General features: G+C 37.7%; 1 protein-coding gene across 6 annotated transcripts in view; it reads left to right on the top strand.

Annotated features, from left to right (window-relative positions):
• Nucleotides 1–6,957: 6,957 nt before the first annotated feature.
• tie1 (tyrosine kinase with immunoglobulin-like and EGF-like domains 1) overlaps nt 6,958–23,978 on the top strand; it is a 31,726-nt gene continuing 14,705 nt past the window's right edge. For 3 of the 6 annotated variants that reach the window (XR_003673857.1, XM_028443826.1, XM_028443830.1), the window contains exons 1-14: nt 6,958–7,221; nt 9,741–10,037; nt 10,114–10,224; nt 11,512–11,667; nt 12,591–12,722; nt 14,354–14,494; nt 14,590–14,718; nt 15,572–15,717; nt 17,221–17,365; nt 17,438–17,596; nt 19,113–19,253; nt 20,879–21,181; nt 22,388–22,678; nt 23,386–23,582. Coding sequence is in view for 5 of the 6 variants with exons in the window: in XM_028443826.1 (XP_028299627.1) it covers nt 7,176–7,221; nt 9,741–10,037; nt 10,114–10,224; nt 11,512–11,667; nt 12,591–12,722; nt 14,354–14,494; nt 14,590–14,718; nt 15,572–15,717; nt 17,221–17,365; nt 17,438–17,596; nt 19,113–19,253; nt 20,879–21,181; nt 22,388–22,678; nt 23,386–23,582 (2,394 nt within the window). In the remaining variant the exon portion in view is untranslated. The remainder of the gene's footprint in view (nt 7,222–9,740; nt 10,038–10,113; nt 10,225–11,511; nt 11,668–12,590; nt 12,723–14,353; nt 14,495–14,589; nt 14,719–15,571; nt 15,718–17,220; nt 17,366–17,437; nt 17,597–19,112; nt 19,254–20,878; nt 21,182–22,387; nt 22,679–23,385; nt 23,583–23,978) is intronic. The other 3 variants (XM_028443827.1, XM_028443828.1, XM_028443829.1) reach the window with 3 other exon arrangements.

A 23,978-nucleotide genomic window follows, 5' to 3' on the forward strand; every position in this document is an offset into this window, starting at 1 on the left:
ACATCTGGGTGGAGTAAGGAAGCATATCAGGATAATCAGCATTTGCGTTGACGACGCATGAGATCAAGAGATGATGCAGATTAGTTGCAACATCGATAAAAAGGAAGGTTAGGTTCCATCAATATTTGCCACATCAAGTCTTTTCTTTAATTGATTTTTATCAGGTAAATCTTTTATAAACAGTCATGCAATCAAAGCCACATTATTCTAATGGTTTATAACAGGCGACACAGAGTGTGATGTATAGGGCTGATATGGTGGATGTGCTGCTGGGTGAATTAAGAGGCCTGAGAGGTGTGAGTGACACCCTCCCTGAACTCCCAGGGCTCAGCAGGATCAGTGTGTGTAGAGACGGGCCAGCTCGCCACACAATGAGGGGAAACGGGAATTTAATACAAACTTTCTCACAAAGTCCTAACAGGCCTCCCGCCTCGGCTGCACTTCCAGACGTCCCATCATCACCCCCTCCACTACAACCACAACAAACTGTCAGGAGCCACTAAACATTCCTGGGAGCACGCTGCTGTGATTCTGCCGCTAGTGCTCCACACTATTTAGGTGGCATTTCCAGACAATCTCACACCGTACCACAAGACCTGTACACACTGGAGATCATGGAGGAATCTGTTCAAGACGTTTGGGAATCCAAACACTTAAAGTGCAGAAACAGTACAGACTAGGGGTGTGTATTGCCATGAATCTGACGATACGATACACGATTTGCATGTCACGAAACAATATATCCTGATTCCGAACAACATGATAGACATTGCAATATCAATCATTACAAATTTTACTAGGACAAAATTAAATGGGTTATTTTCATTAAAAAACATGATTTAAAAAAATTGATTTGGACTTTTTTTGGATCGATATGATAGTCGCACGGGGAAATATCACAATATATCGCTGAACCGATTTTATCTTACACCCTTAGTACCAACAAAGAGAAAATGAGAGTGATACTTTGTAAAATAATGAAAATATGAAATAATTGGTGGTAATTAAAACTAAAATCTTGCTGGTTGGCAATTCAATTTCAATTTCTACTTTTATTCATTGTTTTAGGAACAGATATCACACGGGAATAATGGGAATTTAAAGCTGCTGGAAACAATACCATGTTTATATCAGATAATGACATAATTTAGGTTTCATACATTAATAAATAAAAGATCATTTGCTCAAAAAAAATTTAAATTGCAACTCAAAAATTTGTTTTGATCTCCACTTTAAGTTTCATGCATTGCATTGTGGAATGTAGAGTCTCTTAGACGGATGCGTAGAAGTGTTTTTACTTCGTTCTTACTGGGATTTCTTGTGTTTCTTCACCAGTCAATGAGGACACAGATTAACCCACACCATTCCTGCTCTGGTTTGATCCTGGTATTTCCGTGATATCACCTCACTCTGCCTGACATTTCATTTCAGCCGGATTCTGATCTTTCCACGTAAACCCCAAAAATAAACATCCACCATTGTTTTGCCACAGCTTGAAGTCCGTGATAAAAAATGTGTTGGGAAGTCACTTTAGCAGAGTTTTTTGGGGAAAACACAATAAATCACAGTACTACTACTACTATACTACACACAGTGAGACGTGCGCGATGATGATTCAAGTGGAGGGAGGGTCACAAAGTGATCCGGTGGCATGGGGAGGTCCACAACAACTGGCTTCGAGAGTGACTGCAGTGCCCTGTCGGCAGCCCAGGACTCGTGTCAGGCAGGGTCGTCACACCCTGAAGTAGTTGCCAAGTCCACTTGGCCACGACCTAAATAATAAATCACGATAAGAATGAAGGAAAAGCACTTCTATACATCTGTTTACGGGACTCCCACAATGCATTGCACAATACCTGTCAATATCAATAAGTGAGTGAGATGAAAACAAACTTTTAGGCGTCAATTTCAACTTTTTACATCTTTTTTTTCTGAGCAAATGATCTTTGATTTATTGATCTATGATGTCTAAACTATGTCTTTATCTTATTCAGTCATCATACAAAACTCCAAGTCCATTCACTTCAACTAAAGCTACCAGAATTAACATTACAGAACCTTCACACACATTTTGATGGTGGGAGGAAACCAAAGTAACCAAAGAAAACCCACAAAAGCACGGGGAGAACATGCAAACTCCAGATGTGCCAACCAGAACTCTACTTTGATTTATTTCTATTTTCCTGCCAGTCTCTGAGTGTGCTTATCATGCATCAAACATTTCATTGTTTAATGTTCTGTTACTCTGTGTGCCGGGGCTTTTTTTTTTTCTTTGTCTAAGAAAACATCATTAAGCTGAGTCGTTACTTTGACAACAAACAGCTCTTAGCTAACAACAAAGAAAATGGGATACAATAGTAGATTTAAAAGGAGTCCAGACGCCTCCACCCTTTATGTTCAAAATCTACCTCACCACACACACACACACACACACACACTGTGGACATATGTGTAATACACAGTTACACTAAAATTGTTGACATTCACTTCACTCTCTATAGCAGAGTTGGGCACATTTTATCACAACGGGGCCACAAAAATGTGATTGTCTAATCTAAGGGCCACATTATCAACATTCATGTCAGCGTTTAGAATAATGACGACCAATCAGAGTATTAACACAAGACACAAATGTATTTGTTTTTTAGAATAACTGTGTTTTCGCTATGTGTATCCATGGATGTTGTCCATTTGTCTTTTTTTTTGTGTTATGTTATGTATGTTAAATTGTTTTGTGCCTATTCTGTTATTTTGTATGATTTTAGTCATTTGTGTGTGTTTTTTAAAGTTCTATTGTATATTTTGGTGCATTTTTGTGGTTTTGGAGTCATTCTATGCATTTTTATTTTAGTTTTTGATTCATTTTGTGTATTTATGATGTCCTTTTGTGTGTTTTGGGAGTAATTCTATCAAGATTGTTGTTGAATCATTTTGAGTTCTCTTTAAATTTGCGTTTGAGTCATTTTATGCATTTTTGTTGTTATGGGTTTTTTGTGCATTTGTGTTGCCCTCTTGTGTATTCTGTTATTTTATGTTTTAATATTCTATGATGCGTTTTAATCTTTTGTATATTTTTGTTGTCCTTTGTTATTTTTCTGTCATTTTGTGCGTTTTCAGAGTCAATTTGTGCATTTTTGTGGTCATATTTGGGTTTTTTTTTTTTTTTTTTTGAGTCATTCTATGCATTTTTATTTTGGATTCATTTTGTTGTTTTGGTTGTTCGAGTCATTTTGTGTTCCCATTCAATTTGTGCATTAGCTTTTGGGGGTCACACAAAATTAGTGGCCCCCAGTTGTCCATGTGTAACCTAGATTAAATAAAAAGGATGCTCTCTGTGTTCTCACTCAGTGTTGATGCAGTCAGCAGCTGAAGTCTGCCGTGTTGACCCAGCTTTTGGTCTTTTCCCCTCTGGCTTCCTTTGGAGACTCCACCATCCACTAAGCTGTGTCTGCAATCTCACGCACAATTCTGCCTTTGCATTTCTCCCCTCGTCTCCTCCTTTTTTCTTGACCTTGCATGGTTTTTTTTTTTAAATCCTGCACTCCCCGTGGGATGTTAAATGTTTTATCGTTTTGTAAAAATGCATGTCTTTGGTTTTACAACTCGATCTGTGCAGCTGGATGTTTTCTCTTTTGGTCAACGATATCACTGTTCCTGTTGAAGGAAGCAAGGCAGGAGTTAGAAAATGTTGTTCTTGCTTTTGGGAACCTGCAGACCTGATGTGAGCCCTTTGTTAGGCAGGAGTCTGCATAGTGTGTAGTTGTGTATTTTACTGTATTTATTCTCAATGTTACCACCATACCAAGATTTCCAGTTTAAAATCCACCGTTAAAACACTGAAAAAAAAAAAAAAAAGAAAAAAAAACATATTGGGCATGTGTTTGGGTTTTTAACGTAAAACACAATGCAAGGCAGCACTAAGTGTTCTGAGCCTCAGTAGGCTAATGGAAAACAGGAAATCTTGAACAATAAGATGTTGGGTCAATTTCAAGGCAATTGTCCGAAGCAGAAAGGAAACAGAGAAAATACAAATGGCAGTTTTAGCCATTTTCAAAGGGCTTTGAAAGACTAAATGTTGGCAGAAATAGACACAACAAGCACATTGTTCATAATTATCCCAGTTTGATTGATTACAATGCAGATGGATTGCTGTTTCAACCTGCAGGAAAGAAATAAAGCTTATGCATCTAACCAAACCTACCATTAGCTGCAGCTTTAACATTTAACACATAAACTGACATAAGGTAAACACTAAACAGGCTTATATTTCAATAATATGCCCAAATGCAGTTATTAGATGTTTTGTTTCAATCATTCAAAAGGTATTTGGGATTTCCACTTCAGAAACTCATTTATATTTGAAGGGGTTTACTTTTATTTAAATCAATAATGAACTTTCCCCCTCTCTAAATTCATCACTGCAAGCAGGGGATGTTTTGAATCTGTTTGGACATAGAAGTTGCATTCTCAGACTAATGATTGCAATGACATATTTCAAACTGAGAAGCTTAATGTTTGCATCAGTTAAGTGCAAAAGACCTCAATCTTTAGGGGAGCATGTATAAAGCATGGGTGGGCACAATTATCATTAGTCTACTTTTTTTTTTTAGCATCACAGACACAACTCCATACTAAATAAACTGGGTTCAGATAAATACAGAGGCACTGATTTCATAATTGGCACCAAATAGGAGCACTTACACGTTTTTAACAATTGGCTTTAAAAAAAATATATTATACTACAAATGATGTTGCAGTTTATCCAGGATACACACACACATCTGTGTTCAACCACCTTCAGGTACAGTGGGGGTCTCTGAAATCTTTAGTTTTGGGGGTCGCGGGATGACAGAGTGCTAGACAAAGTGAAAGTACAGACATCAAAGCGTGACATAGTGAAAATACAGACATCAAAGCGTGACGAAGTGAAAATACAGGCATCAAAGCGTGCCGAAGTGAAAATACAGGCATCAAAGCGTGACGAAGTGAAAATACAGGCATCAAAGCGTGACGAAGTGAAAATACAGGCATCAAAGCGTGACACAGTGAAAATACAGACATCAAAGCGTGACGAAGTGAAAATACAGGCATCAAAGCGTGACACAGTGAAAATACAGGCATCAAAGCGTGACGTAGTGAAAATACAGGCATCAAAGCGTGACACAGTGAAAATACAGACATCAAAGCGTGACGAAGTGAAAATACAGGCATCAAAGCGTGACGAAGTGAAAATACAGGCATCAAAGCGTGACGTAGTGAAAATACAGGCATCAAAGCGTGACACAGTGAAAATACAGGCATCAAAGCGTGACGTAGTGAAAATACAGGCATCAAAGCGTGACACAGTGAAAATACAGGCATCAAAGCGTGACGAAGTGAAAATACAGGCATCAAAGCGTGACAAAGTGAAAATACGGGCATCAAAGTGTGACAGCAAAAATACAGGAAATAGAAAAATAGAGTATAAAAATTAAATAATTCAATAGTCAATAAATAATAATAAACAGGAAAAAAAACTCTCTGTGGTCACCAGAAATTTGTGATATCAAAACAGGGTCACGATCCGAAAAAAGGTAGGGCACCCGTGGGGGATGCAGGGATGCAACACCTGTACTTTCATAGAAACAAAAAATCATCCCCTCACTTTTCACAGGGGGAGTCATTGTTGAAAACGTCTTGGTCCAGTTAGATTGATTAAATTATGATCGAGCCAATCACAGCCAGCCATTTGGGCCACCTTTCCGAGAAGGTAAACAAAAAGTTAACAGCAATGAGTACAGTGTAAATAAAGTAACAAAAAATTAGTAACAGGTGGCAAAAAAAAGACAAAAAAGAGGAAACAGATCTCACTCTCACTTTAACTCTTCACCACCCTTTCCATTTCCTACCTTGAGTCTCTCTTCCCTGTTCCATTCCCCCTCACCTAGGAGCAACACACTGCCCTTTCTTTTTACATCCTCCCTTTAATAAAGTGTTTCTTACCCTTCCTTAGGGAGTGTTGGTGATGGTCAATTGTACTATTAAACAAATTAATGTATTTATCGTCTTAAAAAGATTGCACTTCTTGTAGTGTTGACCTTAGACAGCATGAACAGACAAAAGGTATAAAAAAAACAAAAGAGGAAACAGGTGGTATATGCAATGGCAAAAAGTAGCTTATCAAAAAGTGGCAAACAATTGTGAAAAAGGGCAAAAATGTGGTACAAAAAGGAAACAAGTGTTTACAGGCAATAGCTTATTTGGAAGAAAAGTGGCAAAAACATGGTTTAAGAATCAACAAAAATGTGTTAAAATAGAACTAGCAAAAATGGACAAAAAAATTGGAAATAGGGATAATGGCAAAAGGAAACTAAAAACTGAAGAAAAAAAAACGAAAAGGGGCAAAAATTGGACAAAAGAAGTTGCAAAAAGCCAAAGAAAAATGTAAGGGTCAAAACGTTTCCCCCTTTTGAGGTTTTCTGGGGGAATAATAATACAAATTAAGACATAAAGAGCCACATATTGAGTATCACTGACTTAATGCAGCTTTATCATGGTTTTAGTTAATTAATTTAACACCCTTAGAACACCCACACTTTTTAAAATGTCTGCTCCTTGTTGGGAACCACGTGCTTTAATCAGATGTTCATAATTTTTGTTCATAATATTTCTATTCACCATACATGAGTTAGTAAAACAAAATACACACAACGTTTAGTTATTATTTTGTGTGTTTTGGGAGTAATTCTATCAAGTTATTATTATTATTATTATTATTATTATTATTATTATTATTATTATTATTATTATTATTATTATTATTTTACGGAATATCCACACAGAACGAAAGACAAACACATCCATCGTGTGGAGGAGATGGCGCGCCAGCAGTCTGATGACGCTCTTCCTTCCTTTCCCACCCAGAGAAAGCTCAGCTTTGCCACTACTCTCTCTCTCTCTCTCTCTCTCTCTCTGTGCTCAGTGCAGCAGTCCTGAGATACTATACCATCGTCCAAGTCCAGTGTGTTACAAGAAAGACTTTTTACAAGTTATCTGGAGCTTTAAAGACTCGCCAAAGTTATGCGTAAAAAGGCGCAGCTTGGAGACGCAGCACCAGCGCTTTGGCTGAGACAGAGACGCTGTTTCTAAGGAGCACAGCTGCAGAAACGCTGCTTTTCAACATCTGGAATTTAAACATGAGGATCTTAACGGGGTTTATGCTTTGCTTTTTTCATGTATCAGGTAAAGTAACTTCTTCCAACTCCTCAATGTTTTTTTTTAAATTTATTTTTTTTTTTTAAATGGCTTAAATCTTTTATTAATAATTAAGGTTTGATAGATTAACAGTCCACACTGGCCAATTAAGGTCATTTGTTTCATTATCACAACGTTGTTAAACTGTGTTTGAGTCTTACAGAAAAAAATAAATAAATAAATGCACAGCACGGATATGTGAGCCTTAGGGGAATGGAGCTCATCCCAGTTTCCTCTCATTGTTCTGTGACTCTTGGAGGAGAGAGAGAGAGAGAGAGAGAGAGAGAGAGAGAGAGAGAGAGAGAGAGAGAGAGAGAGAGAGAGAGATGGTTAAAAATGATGCACACACTCTGAAAACACTCACCCTTTATAATGTCAGCATATCCTCTAGCATGCAATGTGTACTTTGTGGAAATATGTTAATGGTTATTTTTTCATCTTAATATCTCTGGCCAAACAATAAAAAAAAAAAAAGTGAAATGCAGGCAATTTTATTTAAAGTTTTATCAAATATGTTGAAAATTTACATCACACATTTGAATCTATAACTTTTTTCTTTTCTAATTTATTCATCTCAGTACGTTTTCTATTTGACTTCTTTATTTTATTCTATTAAAGCAGTGAATCTCTCCATGTACATCAGTTTCCTTTATGGCAATGTTTTTCAACCTTGGGGTCATGACCCCATGTGGGGTCGCCTGAAATTTCCAGTGATAATAAATGAAAAATAAAATACTGATTAGATATGTGTTTTTAGGTTTTATAGGTTCTATTTTTGCACAATTACAAACAACAACAAACAGGCATGAGTAACAAAGAGACTGAAAATCAGGGGTACACACACGACACAAACCAACTCATGTAGTTGGACTACGATAGAAATCCAGGGTAGCACAGAGAAAAACAAAAAAAATAAATAAAAAAATATATATATTATAAGAAATATAAGCCAAAACAACAGTTTTTATGACTTGAGTTGTTCTTATATTTCCTAATACTCTCACTCAAAACCACTCACTGGTGCTTTTCATTTTGAAAGCAATAAATATTAGATCAACATATTGAAATAATTGTGTGATAAAAGTCAAAAATGTTTCAAGATATTATGAAATACCTTACAACAGACTAAACAATCCTTAGACCCGAGATGAGGCATGCTCTAGCCCAGTGATGGGCAACTTTAATCACAGTGAGGGCAAGAAGAAGAAAAAAAATCTGATTATATTTGATCTCAGAGCCACGTTATCAAGATTCGTGTCAGAATTTAGAATCATGACCAATCTGAGCATTAACACAGGAAAGAACAATGGGTTTCAGTGTGTTTTTGTGGTCCTTTTGTGTCCTATTGTTGCTGTTTTGTGTTTTGGTGTCCTTTTGTGTATTTTTTATCTAATTTTGTGCATTTTAGACATTGTCTCGTTTATTTTCTTGTCAAGTTGAAGTCACTTTGCATGTATTTTCCCATAATTTAGAGTTTTTTAGTATTGTTTTGTGTGTTATGAGTCATTTTGTACATTTTTATGTATTTACTTTGTTGTTTTAGAGCAATTTTTGTGTATATCTGTTTTGCGATTTTGAGGTAATTTTGTGTATTTTTGTTGTCAAGTGTATTTTTCTGTAATTTTGTGCATTTACGTTGAAGAGCGAGGGCCACCTGTGGCCCATGTCTGCTCTGTAACTACATTAACCCAGATCAGAAAAAGTAGAAGTTATAAATAAATCTAAAATGAGCTTCTCAGCCTCTTCTCAAGATATGTTTGTTATCCAAATTCTAGGATAAATGTTGTGAAATGGTGACGGTGGGTTTACAGTAGGGCCGTGCATTGCTATGATTCTGACGATACGATACAATTCACGATTTGCGTGTCACGATACGATATATCCCAACACTAATAAATATGATATACATTGCGATATCAAATAATAGCAAATTTCACCTTTATAAGTACAAATTGTTATGAAATACAATTAAGTTCATTTGTTTTTAAACTTGCGAGAATAATTAAATGGTAACTAATTTATCATGTACTAATATAAAAAACAAGTGGTATGTTTATCAAACTGTCAAATTACATTTTTTTTTTTGCTTCTACAACAGATTCTGATTCTGTTAAGTTTTTAAATTATTTAAAGAAACAAAGTAAGAAAAAAAAGGAAACACATACATCTATAAAAGTATAAAACTTCCAGCTGAGGAAGCTGAGGTAGTTTAACAAGGTCTGATGTGGTTCACTGACACCTACTGACCGGGTGTTTACATGCATATGTTAGCGCAATTGTTTATTTTTTTGTTAAAAAACATGATTAAAAAAAAAACATTTTGACATTTTTCAGATCGATACGATATATCGCAGAATCAATTTTTTCTTACAGCATTAGTTTACATTGATTCTACTTTTAGTTTTGTTTACAAATATGTGTTTTACAGTCTTTCTTTTTGTGGGGGCTGACATTTTATCCAACAACTGAAGCTCCTTTTTCTATTAATTATGTTTCCCTTCCAACAGAGGCCGTGATTGACTTGATCATGATCTCCTCGGCCGAAATCACCAACGTCAACCACTTCACCATCTCCTGCATCAACGGAGAGCGCGGCCACTCCAAGGTGAGACTCGACATCAAGAAAGACAATAAGATTCTCATATTCCCCAAAAAGCCCAGTTTCCAAGTGCACAAGCCCAAGAACAAAGAGGCCGTGGCCACAGATTTCCGGGATCTGGATCACATTGGGATCTTCTACTGCGAGTCGGCACAAGAAGCTGAACCGGTAGAAACAGTCACGATGATTAACAACTTTGGCAGAGGTGTGTGGAGCGTTTGAAGTCTGCAGCGTTGTTTTCATTTTCTCATCCTAATAGTCCATGTTATTCTGCCTCACAGCCAACTTTATACCAAGCTCCCTCACGATGACCGCCAACAGGGGTGAGACGGTTCACCTGAGCATGCAGCTCCTCAGCTCGCACAAGCAAGACGTGACCTGGAAGAACAACGGTGATCCATCAGAACATGGAAATAATGCCAGCTAGTTCTTTCAACAGCTGTTTGCTTATTTCTAATTCAAATTATTAAAGGCTACCTGTAGTGGAAATGTATAATGTATTACCAATAAACAAAATAAAAATAATAATAATAATAATAATAACACATTAAAATGACTTTTTAGAAGGATTTTATACCTTCGGGCATAAACTATGGAAAGCCACCATTTTGGTCAGGATATGACACACATTTGTTAATTCCTGTTAGCTGTTGCTAGGCAACAGTGTTCCATTGGTCTACAGTTTCTGAACAATGGTGTAAAGCCAGTGGTTGCTATAACAACAACCCTGCAGAAACATATCTTTTTGTGTCTCTTAAGTCAAATAACGACACAAAGTTATCCAGACGTTGGCGCCCTAATATCGGTACGGGATACGAACATTTCCGTTTGGAGGAAATTCGGTGATATGCGAGGACCGCTTCAAGCCGAGCTGCTATAACAGGGATCTGCGAGCTAAGCTAATGGGCTAAGCTAATGGGCACCATGCCAAAGTTATGCCTGAAACCAAACTCTGTCCAGACAGAATTCCTTCACAGAAAGTCTCTACGTTTCTGCTCACAGGGGATACTATGGGTGGTTGTCATGGCACTAACCGTGTCCCCGCCAGATTGTTCCCTCTTATTTCCTTGTGGCTCAATGATAAACTGTCAGGAGAACTTACCTGTTTGTTAGGACGTTGTTAGGTGCTGATCCTCTGAGGTCGTGCGGCATCATCCCGTCAATGAACAAATATCCTTTCGCGCAGCTTTCATTGTAGTTACTAGCCATATTTTTGCACTTCCAACACCTAACTACTACTCAGCCATGGCTCGTTTCTGCTGGAAATAACAGCTCTGTTTGTCAGGGAGTTGCTGAGAAAGGTGATATTTAATCCTCTATAACATACAATCTGGATGCTACACTTCATCACTGAAGGAGAGGTGACACACGGCTGCTTCGCGCCAAGAGTAAACACAAAAACGACACTTCCCACAATGTAAACAGACTGTTACGCCTCTACCTCCCACAATGCACCATTTCTTAATAGTCATATCCTCACCAAAATTGCGGCTCTCCATAGTTTAAGCCCAAAGATATAAAATTGTTCAAAAAATTCCTTTTAGTTCAATTTTATTTTCATAAAAAGGTATAAACATGTTTAGTTTACTGTTAATACATTAAACACATTTTTTGTTATATACATTTCTACTACAGGTACCCTTTAAGTGAAACATTGTGATGTTTATGTTTTTGTGTAGGAAACTACTACTACATGACTCACTGGAATGAGGTTGTCAATCAAACTGCAGTGGTGACGGTGGAGAACGTTTCTTTCTCCAACCAAGGGATCTACAGTGCCAGCTATGTCGGGGACACCCCTCTACAAGGCGCCTGGATGAGGCTCATAGTCAGAGGTTTGTGAACAGTGACGTCTGCACAAGTGGGACATGAACACGTGTAAGAAGCCGAAGAAAGTAAGGGAATGTGTTACAAGTCTATTACAGAACTGTACTGGATATTTGAAATGTCACCGCTATCATGTTTCAGAATCAGACCTTATTCTTCTGAACTCTAAACTGTCGTAACATATAATCTTCAGAAGATAATCATCACATATTTTAGCATCTTTAATGGTCTAAAAAACAGACATTGGCAACTGGCGGCTCGGGGGCCACATGAGGCCCTAATCTTTTGCGGCTCCTTAAGTGAACACAAAAAAGCCCTCGAAAGTACCCAGAATTACAGAAAAATAACAAAAACAAAAACCTGAATCATACTGAGGATAAATATCTCCGTTGATTCTCCATCTTTGAAAGTTCTGGAAACATTTTAAGTGAGAAAGTGACCAAGTAGAATGTCAAAATGTGCTCATTTGATCCATAAAACTCGCAAAAACACATTTCATGTCAACATTTTGGAGATTTTTGGACACCTTCCATTGTGCTACTGATTAAACTTCAAAACAAGAGCCCTATTTACAAAAGGGTTAACAAAAAAAAGCCAAAATTAATGGAAGACAAGAAAAGATGCTTTTATTTTGGAAAAGGGATGTTTGACTTATAGCTTGAAGCCAGTTCCTGAATGATTTTATGTTCTTTTCATACTATCTAATGTGAACGCACTACATAGTCATTTTGACGTCAGACTTAATATGAGTAGTACGTTAGTATAACACAGCCAATGTTTTGTTAAAATTTTGTACTTTTGACTGCTAACAGACACCTTTAAAAGCTATAGTTTGCTCCTGCTTGGTGCATTTTTTTATTTGTACAATTAATTACTTATAGTAACTGTCCTTTAAAAATAAAACTCTCTTCATGTAACGTTCTGTTTACAGGCTGTCCAAAGGCCAAGTGGGGTCCTGACTGTGAGAAAGACTGTCCAGAGTGCCAGAACGGTGGAGTGTGTCATGTTACAGACGGGGACTGTATCTGTCCTCCAGGGTTTATGGGAACGCGCTGTGAGACAGGTTTGTGATGCGCTCAAAGCACAAATCAGCTCCGAGGTCAGGTTTACTGAAAACTTACTGAAAATTATCTACATTTTTTTTTTCTCATCCGGGCAAGCATTTTTTTTTTTTTTTTTATCACGATGAAGCTTTACAAATCACATCTGTTAAGGATGTCCCAACAGCTGCAGACATTTGTTGGCCAATCTGAACATTAATGCAGGAAAGAATGAAAGTTTTGTTTGTTTTTGTTGTTGAGGTGTAAATTTTCCCGTCATTTTTGCATACTTTTCTTAATGTTCGTTGTTGTTTTATGTGTTTTTGGATTCATGTTGTATTTTTGTTGGCGTTTCGTGTGTGATGAGTCATTTCTTTTGTGTTGTTGTTGTTTTGTTTTTCTGCTCTTTTTTCTGTTTGTGTATTGGTCCTGTGTGTTTCTTCTCTATTGTCTATTTGTGATGTCATTTTGAGTATTCTTGCAGTCATTTTGTTTATTTTTCTATAATATTGTATGTTCATTCAGCGGTCAGCATAAAGTTAGACCAAGGGCCACATGTGGCCCCATACAGTTGACCATGTCTAATGTGGACTTGTACGTGGATCTCCTCAGCTCTCGCATTTACATATGTAAGATTTGAAACCACTCAGTCCACTAAGGGAATATTTGATCGATTGATTATAATAAATAACACAATAGATGATTGATTGTTAACATGTGTGTGCTTTGGATGTCATGTTGAGTACTAACTTTCCCTGTGCAGAGAGGGAAGTGGGTCAGACCCAGGGGTCCATCATGAGTAATGGGTTAGCAGACCCCTGGTGGCATTTCCACATAGAAATGTACAAATCAAAACAGATGTGACAACAGTGTATGTATAAAAAAATCAGGAATATTCCTACATTGAGAAGATTCTTAAAGGAGAAAGACCATTTATTTATTTTTTGTCTTTTAGTTTATTTTTATATATAATAAAATATATAATGAATAATAATTTTACATCAATTTCATGTAATTTTATGGAAGAAATACTATATCGGGATATATATATATATATACTGTATATATTGATTTCATTTCATTTTATTTCGAACATGAACACAACAGCAGTGTTTCTCACAATGAGGAAAAAAAACAAAAAAATAATAATAATAGTAATTAAAGGCACACTGTCGCAAAAATGATCAAACAGTCAGTGGGGCCAGCCTCCCTTGTCTTTTGATTGTGTTTGCAGACAGTAGTTGACCTGCAACTTTGGGTTAAGGATTGGCTCTCAGGGCTGGGCTCGCACCGCAGTGAGGTGAAAGACGGTCCGTCTCCTCCAAATTTACATCGTCAGTATTTCGAGAGGGAAGCCCCACTCATAGCATTGATACTGTCAAGTGCTGTATATTGGGTCTCATATGGGTCAACTCTTTAGGTAAAAAAGTCCACGGTGTGCCTTTAAAAAAAATGAAAAAAAAAAAAAAATGGAAATAAATCAAACAAGGGAAAGAGAACAAATGGTAGCGAAATCCTGTTCATGAAGCCTATACATGTTTGAAGTCTATAGCACAGTTCTTGTCATTTATCAAATGACTGTGATAGAGCGTAACTCTTGTATTATTTCGTATAAACACATTTGTGAATGTGTCTTCCTTTAATGGTCTAACAGCCTGTAGGGATGGAATGTTCGGTAGAAACTGTCAGGAGTCGTGTGGCTCACAGCTGAACTGCAAAGGACTGCGTTTCTGCCTCCCGGACCCGTACGGCTGCTCCTGCGCCAGCGGGTGGTTCGAGAGCCGCTGCAACACCGGTGAGCTCCATCAAACTTCACGTACAAACAGATTGCATGTGTAACATGTAGAAAGCTGTAAAAGCATGTTGGTTTGTTGGGGTTTTTTTTGTCAGCTTGTCATCATGACATGTACGGTCCTGACTGCAAATTAAGCTGTAAGTGTCAGAATGGAGGAGCGTGCAACCGCTTCAGTGGATGTCATTGTCCAACAGGATGGAGAGGACAGCACTGTGAGAAGTCTGGTAAGCATCAATGCACTCAGATCAGTGTTCAGGGCAGGGGTGTCAAACTCATTTTAGTTCAGGGGCCAAATATGATGATGATTTCATGTGGGAAAATGACTAATTTCAACATTATTGTGCCCTAGTTTACACTTTTACGTGTACATAAAATACAAAATATGTTAAAAAAAAAAAAAAACTGACAATATCCAATCAATATGTGATATCAGTCCCAATAGGAGCTTCACTTGTTCACAATGTTCTTGATTTTGTGACCAATTTCTATTTCATTAAAGGAAATATTATGTCAGCATTTCAGGAAAATTGAAGAATTTTGTAAGAATTTTGAGTTTTTTCAACAGTTTAATAAAATATTGTTGAGTTTCATATACCATGATTCATGTTTTTTCTGTCTTTTTTACTTTGCTTTCTCATGCGGGCCAAATTGGATGATCTAAAGGGCCGGATTTGGCCCTTGGGCCTGGAGTTTCACACACGTGGTTTAGGGATGGTTATTTTCATTTACTTTGTATCTTTATTCCACACACGGTTATAGAAATCTCTAGACTGCATTTCTACATTTTTAATTTATTGTATCTTTATAATTAATGTAATATCTCTCTCCATTCTATCAACACTAATGATATAATCAGTTATAATTAGTCTGATTATTTTAAACTCTGCGTGACCCTCACACTTGTCACCATTTGTCAAGAATTCAAAGCATGAAAAACATTTTTATTATTGTCTAAAAAATACAGTGTCTGCACTTTTCATTGTTTAAATCATGGTTTGTCAAAAAAAAAGAAAAAAGGGCAAAGCCCGGGGATTACTGGATACCATCTGTTGTTTTATTCTTTGTCTCCCTCGTCAGATCGGGCTCCACAGATTTTGGACTTGGATGGCAATTTGGAGTGGAATCTAAACTCCAATCCTAAGATCTTTTGCTCAGCCACAGGCAACCCACTGCCCAGTCACAACAACATTGAGCTTCGAAAGCTTGACGGCACCGTCCTCAAGGTATGAAGAAAAAACATCCAGCGCAAACAGCACAAAAACAACGATTGGTCACTGAAAATACAGAGAATACCTGCAACACTCTGGAGCTCAGTCTGCATTTACTAGTTCGCAAAAAAAAACTATTGAAAGTTTTGACATTGCACAAGAAACTTATAACAAGGGTTAAAATGAGTATAGAGGTATAGTTGAAAAATATGTGTATGACTGAGGTAGCTTAATTACATTTAAGCTGAGATAAGATAAGCCATGCAACAATACAAAAATCAAATTAAAGATCAAATAAAATTAATAAATAGTACTTTTTTTTGTTTTAAAATCAGAAAATCAGACAAAGTTTAAAACTTGCAAATCAATTTTTTTAAAGATTATTTGCTCAAAAAAAGAAGTATAAGGTTGAAATTGCAGCTTAAAAGTTTGTTTTGATCTCCACTGGAGAAAGTTTCTCATTGACGTTGTCAGAAAAGTTTTGCACATTGCATTGTGGGATGTAGACGGATAGATAGAAGTGTTTTTCATTTTATTCTTATCGTGATTTCTTGTGTTTGCCCCCAAAAATTTTTGCCAAAGTGAATTTCCAACACATTTATGTTTTCACAAACTGAAAGTCACAGCAACACAATGGTGGATGTTTTTTTTGGGGCTTGAAATTGAATGTCTTGCAGAGTGAGGTGATATCATGGGGAATAACGGGAACACACTAGAAAAAAAAAAAATGGAGCCAATCACTGTCATCCTTGTTTGGTGAAGAAACACAAGAAATCACAGTAAGAATAAAGTAAAAAAAAACACTTTCTATGGGACTCCACATCCCACAATGCAATGCACAAAACTATTCCAATAATGTCCCTAAGAGATATACCGGTATAATGTGTCGAGTAAAGAACAGTGATGCATATCCTAATAGCGACAGTGGAAGTTTCATTTAATTTCTTTTAAAAATGTATGTTAAAATAACCTGTAGATACATTACACATTATACCTGTGACCTCATGTGGTCTCGTTTTGGCATTAATATTAATATTATTCTTGTTAGATTCATGTTCACAGGAAGAAAATCCACAAATGCAACAACAGGGATTCTAAAATCTAAACTTGCAAAATTGTATGAATTTTTCTTATTCGTGCATGAACATTTACACAAACAAAAAAGGTAAATAAAAATGAAAAAGTGATTCATTTTGTGCCAAACAATCAGTGAAAAGATAAAATAGGTGGAACCATTGTTTTCATTTCTGATTACAAGGTGGACATTAAGTCATGTTTAGAGGAAGATTGAAACACAATGGCGTGTCCCGATAAGGCTACCTCAGCCCACAGTGCAGCAGTCACTCTGTTAACCAATCAGTGACGTTCTCTTCTTCTGTTATTTTTCCTGTGTCATTTCCTTCATTTATCCAAAAAAAAAAGAACAAGAATTGTAGCAGAATTGGCAAAGTGGAACAAGATAAAACACAAAAACGTATGTTATCATTGTGAACACTAACACCTTCTCTGTACTTTTAGGCCTCTCGCACCGTCATGGACTCAAACAAAAGCACAGCTTCGTTCGAGATCCATCGCCTGAGTTCTGAACAAGGAGGATTATGGGAGTGTAGAGTTTCAACCAGTCGAGGGCAGGATTCCCGCAAGTTCAACCTCACTATTAAAGGTCAGACTTTAATTTACAGCATAACATTTACATTGAGTGCACTTTAGTAACAAGTAACTGATGTCTTCCCAGAGCCCCCAGTGCCAACTACGGCTCCCAGACTGCTGGAAAAGCGCAGTAAACAGCTGCTGGTCATGCCCGTGGACTCGCACAGAGGAGACGGTCCCATCATTTCCACTAGACTTCTCTACCAGCCAGTGGAAAACGGAAACTTCTGGTCCTCCATCATAGGTATGTAAACAGAACCGGATACAGAGAACTTAGCTAAACAGAACTAAAGTAGTCTAAGCTCATGGACAGAGCTGGAATCACTGTTGATGACTCATTTAAGATTTATTTCCCAGCAACAGTGACACTGGAACACTGTGGGAACCATCAGGGACAACATTCATCTTCAGATGGAATGTAGTCGTGGAATGCAAGAAGAGTCATTAAAGAAACGAGACTCAACAAATTCCTAAGACCTAAATCATTTCAGAAAGGCAGAGACATCATTTAAAAAGTAAATAAGATTTTTTAGTACATTTGTTGTCTTCTATACAAATCCGAGCAGTTATAAATATCAGGATGTGGTGACTTGTAGCAAGATCCCCAAAATAGTGTCCATTTAATAAAAACATGAAAATAAAATAAAGACATCCCAACAAAGTTCAAACAAATTAACAATAAAGTACCAAACATAAAGGAGCAAACAATGACACAGCAAACGCTCAGTATTCAAACACTCCTTGAGAAGTGAGGGTAATCAGGGAGATGAGCATCACCGGTGAGACAGCAAAGAGAAAGAGAGGCAGATCTATTCAGGATTTCTGCACCTACACAGAAAATAATATGTTAAAGGTGATATCCGGAGTTTCTGAGAAATCTCTGTTTATGTATGATTCTTTTGAAATGCGAAAAAAATACCTAACTAGTCTTTTACTATGGTCTACTGCCAGTGGTCATTCATATACATTAATGTATATAAGTCCCTCCTTCGTCCATAGACCCCTATACAAATGGAAATGATCGCCGAGTGCACCCAGCCAATAGACTTCAACTTCCTGTTTTTGAGACTGTCAATCAAAGTGAACGCAGAACTGTGCACGGAAACAAGGTCGCGCAAACAGCAAACAGGTAAATATGATTATGGCTCTTACTTTACCCATAGACCTGTATCAATGCGACCCGATGCGACCTTGTTATGTTCCGCGATGCGCATGCAGAAAAGTTGAGGCGTGGCTTCCGGTAGATTGGCAAAGGAAAGGGGAGGAAGTGAGGCTGTTTAGGGCGGGACATTGAGACGTTTCTCAGAAACTCCGGATATCAGCTTTAAGGTTTAATCTATTCAGACAACTTTTTTCAGGAAAGTTTGAGCTCCTAAAATGTTTTGAACTCATAGAGGATACATCAAAGCAATCAGTGGATGCCTGTGAGGAAGACTGACAGTTGGCAAAACATGTCAGGAGATCAAACTTTCCTGGAAAAAGTTGTATGAATAAATGAAACCTTAACACATTATTTCAAAAATTAAGACGAAATGAACTTGCTGGAATTATATACACACAGACACGACATTGGGAGCAATAAACAAAGAGGAACTAACCCACAAACAGATGGGAGAAAAAGTGGTCGTCATTATAATAAAAGGAATAGGAATAAAAGGAATAAAACAAAATCAGAAAAACTAAACTAAAGCCTAACTGAACAAGTTGAACTAGGACTGGAATCTGGAACTAAAGACTGACATTCATTTATTTTCTTTCAGTTTACAGCGAAAAAGAGCCGATTACATTAATGAACCTGGAACCCTCCACTCGCTACCGTGTCCGAGTCCAGCTCAGTCGCCCTGGGGAAGGAGGGGAGGGCGCACGGGGCCCAGAAGCCATCATGGAGACTGATTGTCCTGGTGAGAACTCAGAACTACCTGTAGTGTTGATACGGCACACAAGTATTACTCAGGTGGTGTATTTATTTTGGAAATACTCATCACAGGTTAGTAAAATGTTTTTCATGTCTGAATTGAAAAAAATCAAGTTGAGATTCTCCTTCTGTGGTAATAAACTAGATTTAGCCGAGAATATACCTCTGATAGGCAAGGACTAAGTTAAATGGTGAAGTTATTCACTCATTTTTCTTTCGTCTGAAACTTAAAGAAGTTACAGATTTGGTTTTAATGACAATATTTACGTATACAATAATTTCCTAATTTAAAGGAAATGTATACAACACATAGTAAAAACAAGGTTATTTATCTAATAGTTCCAGCAAGATTCCTTTTGTCATCTTTTTGAACAGTTTGTTAAGTTAAGGTTTTGTTTGTTCAGGCAAAGTTTTTCAGGAAATTTCTCCTGACATGTTTCAACTGTCAACTGCCAGTCTTCATCAGAGGAGTTCTGTTGATCTCCTTTGATGGTTCCAAATTAACATACTGTTCAAAAAGAGGACAAAAGGAATCTCGCTGGAACTATTACATGGAAGTCAAGTGAAACTTCAAAGCAACCATCAAAGGCGAACAGAACTCCTCTGGGGAAGACTGGCAGTTGACAGTTGAAACATGTCGGGAGATAAAAATGTCCTGAAAAACCTTGTCTGAATAAACGAATCCCCAAACTTAACACAAGGTTATTTGTAGTCTGTTTGAAGCAAATAGAAAAATTCCAGTCGACTCAAGTTATTTCTCAAATCTAAAAATAAACTTAACACTCAACAGACCTCGAATTAAATAGAAAGTTATCATTAATTTGCTGGAATTCACACACTAAGAGTAGAAATGTTAGAGTGACAGTAAGAGGTGTAGTTTTCAGTGAGTTAAAAGGAAAAAGAGAAATGAAGTGCAAGGAAGCGAGGAGTGTGTCTGATTTTCAATCACCTTAGTGCGTTTTGTAGAGTGCACAAGTTCAGTTTGGGTGTGGAAAGGTTTGAATAGAATGAATTATGAGAAATTACTCAACTTGAACTCAATGTTAACCACAGCGTCTTTCTCAGGCTTTCAAGTGTGATAATAAACTCCCTAAAGGACATCCAAAGCATTTCTTTGGCTTAGAATCAAATTGGGGTTTTTGTGGTTTTGTGAAGGAAGAGCCAAACAGTAGATTTAGTGCCACAAATCAAGGGAAAAAAGATTTAATAACAATTATACGATTTAAATCTGAGCCACGCTGCGCGATGACTCAATGACAACATTGGAACACTGCTGTTATGTTGTTGAAAATTATCTTTAAACCCAGAAAACACCATACAAAAAATGTAATCAAATTTACTTTAAAAATTAACTTATTCGATCATGGGTTTGCAGACTTCCAAAACCTTTTTATTTGGTAACCAAACCTTTGCTCTCGCAGGTCTCAAACCAGTGATGCAAAGTTTGACAAAAAGGAGAGCAACTTTATTTTAATATAGCGATATAACCTGAAAAAGCTCAATATAACACATACACCTATCCCCTTTCTAACATTAACCAGCCCTACAGTATAACAAACCTAGCCCGTCCATGCTAACGTTAGCGTCGTGTGATGTTCTCTGTCACTGCAGAGCCAACAATCCAACCTGAGATTGACATCAGCTCGGTGGAAGGTCGCAATGTAACAGTGCGCTGGCGAATGCCGTACAGCAACGGCATAAACGCAGGCATGGCCAGTGGGTTTTTAGTGGCGCTCTTTGGACCGCCGCCATACAGCGACAAACTGCTGGAGGAGACAACTCTGCTCAATGTGCTCTCAACAAAGTTTTTCAACCTGGAGTATCAGAAGGACTATATGGTGGTTGTCCGTCTTATCAACTGTGGCAGTCAGGGGCCGCCCTCCAAACCCTACCACTTCCGCATCCACAGCCAGGGTAACTGAAATCTCTGCTACCGATTAGTAACACGCTACAAAGAGAGGATAGTCGTGGAAAACGTTACTACTTCCTTCAAATAGATGGATTCAGTCAGCTTTTTATCTTAATATGATTCAGTCAAACATAGGGTGACCATATTTGCACTTTCAAAAAAAGAGGACACTTGGACCGACCTCTTTATACTCACTCTATGTTTTCTTGAATCTATACCTTATAACAGAAAAATACAGTATAGTAGATAAATATGTTGTTATTGTCCATAAGGTTTAAAAATCAATTTCTCTCTTTATAACAAAGACTTATATAGTTAGTGAAGTCAATCACCTTTACTATATATTATAACAATCTGTCCTTGAAAAATCTCACATAAACCTTAAAATCTCTCAATTATTGAAACAATGAGAAACATTTCCTCCTAGAAATTAAGAACGGTAAACAATCATTAAATCTACACTTAAATAACAGTGAAAGTTTTCATCACATGGTTCTATGGCTGAGCTTTATTTTGTCTGTTTTGTGTGAAGACAGGAGGTGATGAGGTCTAGACCAGATGATGGAAACCTTAACTTCCTACATTCTAAGTTTCTCCCAGTGGCTCCTTCATTTTCAAATCCCTCTCTGAACTTCCTTTGAGGTTTTATCATCCAGGAGGATCTTCCTGCTGATATTTTTTTATTAAATCCACCAGTATTTGGTCTCTTTCAATCCTTCAAACTTTAAATTTTTCAAACTCTTCTCTTTTCCTGTGTGTGACCATTGTCTCTTTAAAATGACAGTAATGACATGATACTGCATGGAAAGACCAACTCCATAGCTTTCAGAAACTGTTGGAATTTCTCCGACAGAGCAAATATTAGCGGTGTTACGGTCATTGAAATTAACGTGTTCCCCTAGATGCGTTCAGGGTCCCTGGAAAACCCGAACATTATGATGAGTTTGTAAAATCCAGGACAACTTGTAAAAAGAGGACATGTTTTGGTAAATCCTGATGTATGGTCACACGAGTCAAAGATGTACACGATTAAGGCTTTTAAAAAAGACCCCGTTTACAAACATTCAGAAAATAACGGTAGTTGAGCACCAAATTAGCATTAAATCAAATGACCGTTTATGGAGAAACATAATATTCTTTGGTTGCCTTTGTACATTGATGCTAAAAGTTTGGATATTAGATTCAACAGCAGTGTGATTTCTGTGTCTCAGGGCCGTCTTCACCCCGCAACGTCCAGGCTCTGCCTTTGTCCGTTTCGGCCATCCAGGTGAGGTGGCAGCCACCCGAAGACCCGAATGGAGGCATCATTAAATACATCATCGAGTATCAGCCTGTAGGCCAGGGGAGCCCCCACCCATGGGTGGACACGGATGATGGGAACAAGACGGCTAAAGATGTGACGGCACTGAACGGCAGCACGCTGTACCAGTTCAGAGTCAGAGCTTTCTCAAAGGTGCCAGGAGAGTGGAGCAAGTTTGTTAAGGCCATGACACAAGGAGAGAGTGAGTGGACTTTGATCCTTTGATTTTTATATATACTAACTAACTACCAAAGTAGGAAGTTGTTCTATAACATCAGCAGGATGATGCCTTTGGTTTTTATTAAACTGTAGTGGTTCAATCGCATGATATAGAAGCTTAAAGCTGCGGGAGGCATGGTTAAGACATAGTGTAGGCCTCATAGATTACTAATTTAAAGATAATTTTCTTTAAAAAAAGATGTAAAAGGTTGAAATTGTCACTTGAAAATTTGTTTTGAACTCCACTGTATTGCATTGTGGGATGTGAAGTCCCGTAGACAGATGCATAGAAGTGTTTTTACTTCATTCTTATCAGGATTTCTTGAGTTTGCCCCGAAAATCTCTGCCAAAGTGACTTCCCAACATATTTATGGTGTTTTCACTGAAAGTCGTGGCAAAACAATTGCAGATATTTAATTTGGAGCTTCCATAGAAATATCTGAATCCGGCCAAAATTGAACGTCTCACAGGGAATACCGGGAACAAACTAGAACAAAGATGGTGTCAAGCCAATCACTGCCCTCCTTGTCTGGCAAAGAAACACCTGAAATCACAGTAAGAATGATGTAAAAAGATTGCATGCATCCATCTACGGCACTTCACATCCCATAACTCAATGCGCGAAACTTTCACGACAAAATCTTCTTCTTCTTCTCCCCCAACCACTCCTTTCCCTCTCTGCTTTCACAGCAGGCCTTCAGAGTTTACCTCCGACCACTCAGGGTGTGGCTGGGAGGCCCACTGGAGATAATTACCAGCTGCTGGTAGCTGTGGTGGGATCGGTGACGGTCACCTGTGTGACCATCTTGTTGGCGCTTCTTGGACTTTTCTTCGTCAGGAAGACGCTGCTCAACCGTCGGCGCACATTCACCTACCAGTCTGGATCGGTATGCTCTCTATCACTAAACACAGAGGGGCGTGGATGTTTTGGCTTAGTTGAGGGAAAATGAACCTTTGGGAACCATTATGTAGATTATAATGTTTATACCAGTGTTTCTCAAATGGGGGTACAGGGTACACAATGGCACTACTGGGGGGTAGATACGTACGTAGGTAGGTAAGTGTCAGTCTTGGTCCTACCCCAGGCGTGAGATGACCGGAAATTATAAAAACTATCAAAATTAATCTATTCAGGGGCCACTAAATCAGTGTTTTTCAACCTTGGGGTAGGGACCCCATGGGGGGTCACCTGAACTTTTGGAAAAATTAAAGTAGATTTTTGAATTATTTTTTTTAAATTACTTTAAACAAATGTATTTATATACTTTCATTTTGTGAAATAT

The sequence above is a fragment of the Gouania willdenowi genome, chromosome 4 (assembly GCF_900634775.1).
Source record: "Gouania willdenowi chromosome 4, fGouWil2.1, whole genome shotgun sequence".
NCBI lineage: Eukaryota > Metazoa > Chordata > Actinopteri > Blenniiformes > Gobiesocidae > Gouania > Gouania willdenowi.